The 11992-nt window shown below is 37.1% G+C and overlaps 1 protein-coding gene across 1 annotated transcript; it reads left to right on the forward strand.

The window, feature by feature from the left end:
• The first annotated feature begins 239 nt into the window (after window positions 1-239).
• On the forward strand, window positions 240-1413 carry LOC112430248 (C-type lectin domain family 4 member E-like). Its single transcript, XM_076879693.1, has 4 exons — window positions 240-313; window positions 700-851; window positions 934-1058; window positions 1151-1413. The coding sequence occupies exons 1-4, from the start codon at window positions 289-291 to the stop codon at window positions 1323-1325; spliced, it is 477 nt and encodes a 158-aa protein (XP_076735808.1). The 5' UTR covers window positions 240-288; the 3' UTR covers window positions 1326-1413.
• The last annotated feature ends 10579 nt before the right edge of the window (window positions 1414-11992 follow it).

Consider the following 11992-nt stretch of genomic DNA (forward strand, 5'->3'; position numbering starts at 1 on the left):
TTATCGTCTCAGTGAGTTTGCGAGTGAGTTTTTATTTTATTTTATTTTTTATTTTTACATTTTCTATGAATCAGGTGAGGTGCATATTGTACACTGGCCAAGCCATCATGTCACTTCAGTGTTTTAGCAGCAAATTAAAGATTATGTGTTTATCTTTTTCAGGGCTTTTGTTCTTTTGTTTTTTGTAATCCTTGTTAATTTACAAAATCTTTGTTTCTCTTATTTTTTAACTCAGCGCTTGAAAACACGAAAATCAGAGAATCACTGAAAAAACTGGAAGAGCTCAGAATGAACTGTCAAAATGTTCTTACAGGTAAGCAAATAAAGATGATATGCTGTGATATTTGGCTATGCTTGGATTGTTCTGCTGGCACATAGCTGAGTATGAGCCAAGCTTGCCTAGTTTTTTTTTTTTTTTTTTTTTACCTGATACAAAGAATGTAGTTTTTTTTTTTTTACATTCAAGCATCAGAAAAAACTAGTCCTGATTAAATTAAAGTTAATTATTAGTTATCCTTTAGAGAGAGTCTCTGTTAGAATAATCATGCAGGACGGTGCACCCTACCTTTCCGAAATCCCAAATGATAAATACATTTGGATGAATTTGGTCTTTGACACATTTGCATCCTTATAGATATATATGAACAGTGATTTTTTTTTTGCCATGTGACTGAAATTGTTGCTGTAATCTCTTCGAAGATGGCTCATTTTATAAATGTGAAGAAGGCTGGGAGAAACATGGAGGAAAGTGCTATTACTTCTCCATCAGTCAATTATCCTGGAAACAGAGCAGAGATGAGTGTAGAGCTAAAGGAGGAGACCTGGTTAAGATAGACAGCAGGGAGGAGCAGGTATGAAACACTAGTCGTGTTTCCACATGTTTCAGCACAGAACTGTCAGATAAGGTAATTTTCTTCATCTTTTTGTGATCAGGCATTCCTGGAGAGAAGAGTGAGAGAACTAATGAAAGAAGGTGAGGACAAGTTCTGGATCGGACTGACAGACTCAGCAGTAGAGGGCAGATGGTTGTGGGTGGACGGATCACTACTGGATGAAAGGTTTGATTGTTGTGAAAAAATAAAAATAAAAAAATTCAATTTCCAGAATTAATATTCCCAGTTTTTACTTCTTTCTGTTCTTCATCTTTTAGTTTGAAGTTTTGGGCTGGCAAAGAGCCAAACAACGTGACAGAGGGAGATCCTGATGGAGAGAACTGTGTGAGAATGGGAGAAGAATTTGAAAATAAAGATCTGAAGTGTTGGTTTGATCAGTCCTGCTTAAAGCCTCAAAGAAGTATTTGTGAGAAAGCAGGAGTAACTGTGTAACTTAAATGTATATCTTTCTGAAATACAGTTCACCATGTTGAACACCAGAGTGGAGTGATGCAATTTTTTAAAAGAATTGTTGCAAACAGACAAACAGACAAAAAAAGAGTATGATTAAATAAATGAAAGTAAAAAATTTTGTATCTGGTATCTTCCTTACTGCTCTCATTATTTTTGTACAATGAATGTGAGAGCTCCTGTGAAATTTTCAATATTTTTTTCAATTATAAATTGTCCCAATTTTTACAACTTTTAAGCAATGAAAAAAAATCCACCACATTTTGGATTTCACTGAATATATAAATATGCAAAATAGCTATTGAAGGAATTATTAATTATTATAACATTTAAAGCAGAATGGAAGAAATGTTAAGTGTTAAAATGGAGTAAGTAATAGATATCATTGAAAAAGAAGTGGAATTGACCATTACAGTGTACATTACAGTTTTTTTAACCATTTCAAACTATTCACAGAACAATCAGCTGTTCTGCATTCAATAAGATGCCACACAAATTATTTGTGCCACTCCAAAAAAATTATTTCTGTCCACTATAAAGGAGAACATCACAGCCTGATACCTGCAGGTCTGACAGCAGCAGGTGTATCATTCCTTTTTCTACCTGGAGACAGCAGTCGTCTCATTGTGCTGACACACAACACAAAACTATCCACAACACTACACAAGACAAAACATTAACTACACACTCCAAACACGCTAAACGTCTCAAATCTCTCACATCTCAATACTCGCTCTCTCTCTTTTTCTGCTGTCTCTCTCTCTCTCGCCGTCACTCCTAAAACTTCCCCCTCTACCTAAACAACCAAATGTTATGTTGCCATATCATTTTTCAATTTGTCGATATTGTACATTTTTCCACCAACACGAAAGGGTTTTTTTGTTTTTCTTTGTTATTTTTAATTTTCCTAGTATTTGCACTCATAAGAACCATGGGAACCCTCAGAAACCTTGAATTGAAGCTGGAAACTGTAAAAAAAACCCCTCTCCTATAGGTAAGAATATGGAGCTCATACACTGCAGCATTATATTAACCTTGAACTGTGTGACCATCAGTGAAATTTAATCTTCTGAGACACAGCTATTATTATTATTATTATTATTATTATTATTATTATTATTATTATTATTATTATTAAATGCACATTTTCACTCCTGCTGTCTCCAACTCCTAAAATATGAACAGTAAATTCTTATTTGCTGCAACCCCTCAAAGTTGAGCCCTTTCTAAGATGTGAAGAAGGCTGGGAGCAACACAGAGAAACCTGCTATTATTTATCGACCAGGAAGTTGTCCTGGAGCAAGAGCAGAGACGATTGCAGAGCTGAAAGGGGAGACCTGGTTAAGATAGACAGCACGGAGGAGCAGGTATAAAACGTTGCCGCAGGTTCATGTTTTCTGATTCTTACATTTTTGTCATCTTGGCACAGAAAACAGAGTAATTTTAATCAAAATTTCCCTTTAGGAATTCCTGGTTGAAAAAATAAGATACAAAATGCTGGATTTGGAGGACAAGTTCTGGATCGGACTAACAGACTCAGCATCTTAGGGCACATGGTTGTGGACGGATGGCTCACTATGAATTCTGGGATAGGTTGGACCACGAAGGATATTTACCTCGCCTTGTTTCTTGTGTTTTGGTATCAGCCGCAATAAAGGCTTGTTTTTGGTTTATTCAAGTTACTTGCCACGTTCCATTTTGTCAGCATTTAAATCCATTATTCACTCTTCACAAAATCAGCTTCAGCCTGGCTGTTCAAATATTTTGTTTTTTTACTTCCTCACATGCATACCTAGACTGTAAAAACAAACAAACTGTACTGCCCTGCACACTGAAAACTAACAGCTAAGGAGGATCAAGTGACAACAGTGGCCTATGCAACAAGTTGGATGTGACACGGTTTCACAGCACTCTGAGAGTTTGGAGAAGGTGGCCAAACAAGACACCATAAGCAGATGTTCCAATTCGGACATATTATATAATCATGGGAGTTGAGCAGGTTGTGTGGCCAGTGTATTGTTGACATAAAGCTGATAAGTCAGCCTCTAAAACATCCTGAACAGCAGGTAACGTGGCGAGAGACAAGATCAAGCTACAGGTAAGAGTTTAGAACTGCTTCTTGCTTTCTGCTCCCTGGGGCAGGGATAGCTCAGTAGGTAAAGTGGTCGCCCCATGATCGGAAGGTCGGCGGTTCGAATCCACTTAACGGCTACCCTGAGGTACCCCTGAGCAAGGTACCGTCCCTACACACTGCTCCCCGGGCGCCTGCTTAGTGGGCTGCCCACTGCTTCACAGAGTGAATGGGTCAAATGCAGAGAAAAACTAAAAAAGTAATTTCCCCATGGGGATCAATAAAGTATCCATTATTATTATTAAAAGTCTACAGTGTAATGCTTTCCTTGTTCTAATCCAATCAGAATAACATGTGCTCTAAAATCCATTTGTGACCCTCTGATTTACTAAGATGGATCCAAACTCATAATTCCCAGATGAGTTAGATCATGTCGTTACTGTTTTTAGTTGTGCTAAATGTTTTATAATGTGAAGACAACAGAAAACATTTTGCTTTGAAAAATTGTAATGATGGTCAGTGTAATCAGGTAAAGACCCAAAAACTGGATAAAAAATGAATTCATGAAGAATATTTTCAATAGTCTTCAATTTATCATTTAGATCTATTTAAACAGTTAAATAGTTTCCCATATTTTTTGCTCCCACTGTATGTTTTAATAATAATCTGATCACATTATGTGGTGAATTAACCCTTTTCATTTGTAGTATTTCACTGAGTTCATTTTATTACCACATCGCGTTAAACATTTTCCTTAAATTAATCTGCTGCCTTTTTATTTTCCTACATAAAATATTAATTACAAATACTATTTTAGACCCTGAACTGGTTAACGTTTTTTTTTTTTGTTGTTGTTGTTGTAATTTTTACATAGAGATTCTTGAGCTTTTCATCCTTTCATCAGTGTTGGTCACATTTATGGAAAAGACCCCATTCATAAAGCATGCAATAACACCAAAGTGAACAGAAACACAGTCCAAACAACACCAGCTGTTAGCACACTAATCGTTTCGCACACATTACCTTGAAACCTGAGGGCTCAGTCAGTGAATGATACTGTGAGCTTTTTGGCACCGACAGTGACGACATGTATGTGCACAAAGTATTGCAGCTTTTGTCATCGAATACTTTGTCCAAATACCAAACTGATGTTAGGTATTTGTGATTTTATATACTTTTTTGTTATGTTGACTGTAAAGGTTGTAAAGGTTGTAAAGGTGGCTTACTTTGCTGTTTCCAAACTACTGGCTAGTGGAAGTGGATCAATCAGTTTTACTGTTACCAATAGATGCATTTAATTTTAAGAGTGGAGTCTACTGTGAAGTAGTTATGAGAGAAGTAAAGGAGAAGAGAGTTGACATGGTTATAAAATCTGTGCAGGGAGGAGGGTTTGAGTAAACAGGTGGGATAACAATACAATGTGCTTGACAAACCACTCAATGACCCTGGAGCACTGCATTAAAAACATACAGTTGTTTAGTGAAAATGTCTGTACAGACTCGGGAACACCGTTCACTGCAATGTCCACAGAGAATATATATGTAGACAATGCTGAGGATTGCATAAATGTGTTCCAATATAAAATAGACCCTCACAAGGCTGACTGTGTCGATCCAGGTATCCTGGCTAAAATGTAAATCTACTTTTCCTTCTCCACAGCCTCCAGCAAAGCCATGGACTCTAGCGTGCCTCTCGTCCTTTTGCTGCTCATGTGCAGTTCAATCATGGTCGAAGCCCAACTCAAGGTGTATGATCTGCGAGCGACTGATCTTCCCACCGTTGTCCTGTTAACCACAGATGCCTATGTCAAGGTGTCCTCTGGTTTTACTTCTCTGGGTAAAACATCTGTACGCTACAATGACGCGAACCCCTGGTGGGAAGAGGAATTCTCGTATTTCAACATTAAGGAAAATGACACGCTGACCCTCGAGGTTTATGACTTGGACTTGGTCTTTGATGATTTGCTGGGAGTCTGCAAAAGGAAGCTGAAGGTGGGAACCTATCAGCATGACTGCTTCCTGACCAAAGGCGGGACTCTCCATTACACTTATACTCTTGGTTGAAACAGTCAGTAGGCATGCAGAGATTTGTATGACATCTGATGTCCACAGGCAGCCTTCATTTACCACAGCCTAACAATGTAGACTGTTATAGTAGATCTGAAATCCATTTTCAGGGTTTTGATCATGCTCACATTAACCAAAAATATTAAACCTCTAAAAAACCTGTAAAGTTTTTCTACTACACTTCAGTCCTTGCTGCCTTGTTTCACCAATTGAAATAAAGTTTCTTGCAATGAAAACATGAAAAAATAAAAGAATGACTAAGCAAATATTCAGAGAATGTCTGACATGTATGATTTAATAAAAGAAACATATTGAGAATATTGTGACTGACAAACAGATTTTTGAAGAGAAAAAATATTTCTATCCATTTGAATTTAAAAGAAGCTATGTTGAAATTGTCCAGTGCCTACTGGGGTAGGCGTAAATTATGGCTTTGCGGGCCATATTTTACGCCTACCCCCTCATCGCCCAGCTAAGATTGCCATGACATGGCGTCCACGCACTGGCAAGCGAAAGCAAGGCCGACCAAAGACCACTTGGCTTGAACATTCATGGATGATCTGAGAACTGTTGACATTGCCTGGGACGAAGCTGTAGCAGTCGCTGCTGACAGACATCGATGGAGACCACTAGCTGCCCGATGCGCCGCCCGGCGTAGGAGGAACTAAGTCTAAGTCTAATGTTGAAATTAATGTTTATATGAGAATAAGCCTATGGTTACTAGGATAAATTGAATGAAACACGAAGTGACTGTATGTTCATATACATACATGGAATTAATAATAAGTCACTTGAAGAATGCCTGACCATCGGTTTGTGCCTTGAAGCTCAAGCAAAAATGGGCAACAGGGCAATGATCAAAAACACAGCAACAAATCCACCTCTGAATGGTTAAAAAAACAAATTCTGGAGTGAAACATCAAAGCCCCCAGTCCCCTCCTGGTTCACATTCCCCCTCTGAGGTTCCAGAAACTGGGACAATCCTTTTTGTCTTTTTTATGGCTTTATAGTGGGAGTAAGGGCGCCCTCCGTTTTCGAGGTGCGCCTGCTGCTTGCGGCACAGGGAGGAGAGGGCGGGGCAGTCCAGAGGGAGTCTTCGCCCAGGGCGCCAAACAGGCTAGGACCGCCACTGCGTGACATTTCTTCTCATTGTGTTTGTTATTTTTCATATTCCAATGAAGGCTTTAAGTGTTTCAGAGTGATCACATACAAGAAAATAAACCTTCACAATAAAACAGGAAATGATAAGACACACATACTAAACATATACGGAAAGATGCACACTAAATCTATCTGTGATATCAGGATTCACCATGGTAACAGGTAAAAATAGAGCAGCACCATCGTTTTAATCCAGTGAATATGTTTCATTGTTGACTGTGATGTTTATCTTCAACAGAGAGATGAAAATAGTCATTGTCCTGTTGCATGACTTAAATTGGGCCAAGCTTTTATGTTGTAATAAAAAACAAAATGTCATGAATCACAAAATGAAAAGCCAGCCAAGAAACACCAGAAACCATTAAATAGTAAAGACTGGCCCTGGATATGCAAGCTGTCCAGGCTGCCCAAGTTGCAAATGATACTCGTGATACTGAGGTTACAGTGAGGCTGGTACGGTGTACATTTTAGGACATCGTCAGGTATCGGACAAAAAATTGTCAGGTGTCAGTTGTCAAAAAAAAAATTGTCAGGTATCAGACAAAAAATTGTCAGGTGTCAGTTGTCAAAAAAAAAAGTTGTCAGGTATCAGAAAAAAAATTGTCAGGTGTCAGAAAAAAAATTGTCAGGTGTCAGTTGTCAAAAAAAAAAAAAGTCAGGTATCAGAAAAAAAATTGTCAGGTGTCAGAAAAAAAGTTGTCAGGTGTCAGACAAAAAATTGTCAGGTGTCAGTTGTCAAAAAAAAAAAAGTCAGGTATCAGAAAAAAAATTGTCAGGTGTCAGAAAAAAAGTTGTCAGGTGTCAGACTAAAAAGTTGTCAGGTGTCAGAAAAAAAATTGTCAGGTATCAGAACACAAGGTACCAGAGAGAAAATCTTCCTGCAGGTGGCGCTGTTGTCATGTCCCACCCGAATTGATTTCCAAATACGTCATCAACGTGTGACCGTGGGAGAGCGTAAGGTCATTGACCTCACCGGAGTTTTACCGTGGTTCAGGCTCCTAACGACACAAGGTAAGTTTAACTTTTTCTCCCTTTTGTTCATATTTTTGCCACAGTTGTGTTATATTAAGTTGCAGTTATGTTGTGAAAGTTACATATCAGAGACGGAAAGCCAGTTTTGTACGAAACCAAATCAGTACTATTTTTGTCTGGCTAATTCATTCTAGCTAGCGACAGTGGTGAAACGTGATTCAAATTTAAACTGTTCAGTAATTGTTTTGTATACATTTCAGCAAATGGACAAGCTGAAAGCTTACGAGCAGCTTAAAAAAGACCTTGAAAATGGTAATCCAACACTTTATTAAACTTTTTGGTAATGCTTGCAAGTTAATTTTTTTAACTGCAAAGAACCCTGACAATATCATGCTTTAATTATTTAACATGTATGGTATTCATATTTACTTCTCTTTATTAATATGCATGTTAACAGATGTATATAGTTATTACTTTATGATATTGTTGGAGTGCCCGATTTAAAAAATAAATAAATAAATAAAAATGACAAAAGTTAAATTTCTCACAAAATTAAAAGATTGCAATTTAAAAGTTAGATAGTCATGTAGGATCTGTCTCCTACAGTCAATCTATAACTACTTACCCTTTTAAAATTTTATTTGAAGGTGAGATTACCCAAAAAGGCTTTGATAACAACATAAAAAAGCTCCTGACAGCAGAAAAATCAGGTAGGTTTTGATACTTTTGAACAACATGCAAAACAATCTCCTTTATTTAACATGATATGCTTAGCAGGTTATGATTGAATAACCACTTTATTAATAGATGCAATACATTTTGAAAGCAGATGACTGTGCAGTAGTCTGTGATTGTAGTAGAATTCTATAAACCACATGTGTCACATCAATGCCCTATTTATATTGCAGATGACACTACTTCAACACGTGGCAATGAATTTCTCAGTAAGAAAACCACAATTATTTTGCTTCAAGGTCATTTGTAATATAGAACTCGCTGTGGATCAGTTTGATTAACTTTCAGCTTCATCCATTACAGGTGCAGCAGAGGCCTTTGGTAAAGCCAAGAAACTACTACAGCCTCAAGTAAAGAAAAGGCAGTTTCCACTGAATGATAAACGTTTGGACCATGCCAAATCATTATTGAAGGTTAGTTAAAAAGTGAAGCTACCTGTATGACTATCAGCAATATATTAAAAAATAACTTTCTAAATTTGGCTTATTTTTTAATAAATTTCCCTTTTTTTCCTTGATGCTAGGTCAGACTGGCTCCCATGGAGTGGAAGCCAAGAACTCATAGAAAATGTGGACGGTACCAGAAGTTAATAATGGACGAAGCTCCACCTCGAATCATTCTTCAAGGCCATGAAACCTATGATGATTTAATTACCATAGGCAAAGAACGCTTCTGGCCAGAGCGTACTGAGGGGAGTGAGTTCACTCTTTGCCATTCTGACGGGACCAGGTGGAGTAAGCAGGAGTTCCACAAAGAATACGGAACTGTTTCTGATATTACACATATGTGGAAAAGAACAATATACATCGGGCGACGACAACTGGGTAATAAAGTGTTCAATATTACTATTAACTACTGTCTAGCACTCGAATTTGTATGGTATGAAATAATTTTACTTTTTGTACAGAGGTCGTGTGTTTGGATGATCAAAGTTCCATCTCAGGTGTGTGCCTGCCCAAACCAAATTGAATATTTTTGATGTTATGATTGAACATGGTACACTGGCCATGTTGGGCATTATTCAGATATATTGCAATTAATGTGTTATTTTACAGATGAAGACCCTGTAACTAAAGTGGGTGGTGATGAAAGTTGCAGTTTAGGTGAATGCCTGGACATCTAACTAAATCATTAAAATTGACTTCTTTTTTGTTTTGCATTACATTTCCAACCTTTACACACTTGTTTACTATGCTTGGTCATTGCACAGTTACTGTATATAATATGCATCTTATTCTGCAGATGAACTTCCTGAAACCCTCATAGGACAAAGTGTTGCAGAACAGGTAAAACCATGGCTTCATCTTGAACAGAACAATTAATTTCTTATCATTGTCATAAATGTGGATATTTTCACAGTGCACCCTGCAAAAAGTATATCTTGGCTGAATGTGTTCATAGGATTTCCATGCAGAAACATCCAGCTCAGCTGAATTTGAAACAGGGAGAGTCAGAAAGAAAAGCCAGTCCAAGCAAAGGAAGGAGGAAAATGTAGGGTCATCTCTAGGTCCAGGTGGAGCAGTGAGCCAAGACATGTTACCACATGCAGTTATTGAGTCAAAAGAAGCTATGGAGGGAGCTGAAGAGCTATCTGAAGGTGCTGGAAGTAGTGGGCTTTTGATAGATTTTGCACAGTCTTTCAACCCAACTCCAAAATCGCCATCATGTAAGCATTCTTTCCCATTTAGGGCTAACATCATATCATCAGACAAAATTGTAAATAAAGGTTTTCATTCTTCACTATTTGGTACTCAAGTTCCTGGAGTAAACCTAGATATTAGTGATCCAGCAGTTAATAGAAGAATGATTAGCAGTAGCTGTATGTTAATGGATGTTACTTTGTGTTTTTTTTTTTTATCCCCAAGTGTATCTTCCACGTGTTCCATATGTGGAAGAGGCTTTAATTACATACAGTGAGGACAATCTACTGGGAGAAGGAACATTTGGCAAGGTATATAGAGGTTCTTTTCATGGTACTCCAGCAGCTGTTAAAAGGATCATGTGTGGCCAACAAGGGATGGAGGACAGCGACATTCATCATGAGATAAATGTTTCACTGTAAGAACTTTGACACACTTTTTTTTTTTCATTGTCAAAATCGATTCTTCCTCAAGCTGTAACATAATATGCCTCTATTTTGTTTTTTTTATTCGGACATGTTTCTGTTTTATTAGGAGACTGTCTCACCCCAACATCGTCAGACTCATGGCAGTTGCCCGCACTGAGTCCTGCTTTTTGTTGGCAGCTGAATACATTCATGGCGCAACCCTGCAGCAAGTGCTTCACACAGACAGCTGCTTGTTGAAGGTACCAATACTCATAACTTTATGTTTAATACATTTAGGTAGATGTTAATTATCTTAATACCCTCATATTAAAAAAGAACTTTTTATTGCTGGCATTTGTTTAAATATGTACTTGAAACCATCTTTGTGTACAACATATAAAAAGACTGATTCCTTTATTTTTCTCTCATGTTTTCAACCATTTAGAATTACCAAAATGATCTTTAATTGTCAAATGCCAGAAAAGTATCAACTTAGTAAAAGAATAATCTTAAATTTTTAATAATAAGCTCCCTTACTGTTTTGGTAGAATTGCTGTTTTTACTTGGATGAGGTCCAGACATTTTAGGTTTTCTTCTACAATATTCTTACAATATTTTTCAGGAATTTCTGTCCAGTCCTCCAGACAGGACTGGTGTAACTGAGTCAGATTGGTTGGCCACCTTGCTCACACACACCATTCACCTCTGCTTACAGTTTCGCAAGAGGACTGCAATCAGGGCTTTTTGATTGTCACCGCCAAACATTGACTTTGTTGGTCTTAGGTCCCATTGTAATTTATTGAAATTGAAATGGCAATTGCATTTGAATACTAATCCTATTTGAAGTAATACATTTCCAGTGGTAGACATGTTAGATTGTCACACCTGGCTACGCATTGTTTTATTAATATTATATATTGTCTTGATAGCTTGAAGGGGATGATGCCGGTTTCATATCACTGGACTTATCCATGGCAGTAGAGTACATCCATGCACAGAGAATCATTCACCAGGATATAAAGCCAGCAAATGTCATGGTAAGCCATACTGTATTTTTCTTTTTCTCCACTTTGTTTTTGAAGATCAAAATAAAAATAGTATATTATTTATTTAACTTTATTCTCTTCAGTCTATTAAACACTACATTTGAACAATGAGAAACTTTTCTGGCATATTCATATAAAGGATTTTTTTTTAAAGTAAGAAGCCTTACATTGTTTCTTTAATAGTCCAATTTTTCTTTAATATGTTGGTTCTTGCACACCTACAAAATTCCCAAACATGTTGTAAGTTTAGGCTTTACAAACTGAAAGTTTCTATTCTTTTATTAGTCTGTACCACTTGCTTAAGTGGAATGGGGATTAAAAAATGCACAGGACTATAAAACCGGGTTGGATCATTAACCAATCTGTTAATTTTAATGTTTGGTATAATAAACAATCTCAGAATAAATCTGCAGTGATTGGGTGATCTGGGTGCTAAAAGCTTTGAGGGTTTTTTTTTTTTCCCCAATTATGAGCTGTGGTCTTTGGAATGACATTTTTGATAACATTTGTGAAATTTTAGACAACCTGGTAAGTTCTTATATGTATACCTT

Source organism: Maylandia zebra, linkage group LG22, assembly GCF_041146795.1.
Source record: "Maylandia zebra isolate NMK-2024a linkage group LG22, Mzebra_GT3a, whole genome shotgun sequence".
Classification (NCBI taxonomy): Eukaryota; Metazoa; Chordata; class Actinopteri; order Cichliformes; family Cichlidae; genus Maylandia; species Maylandia zebra.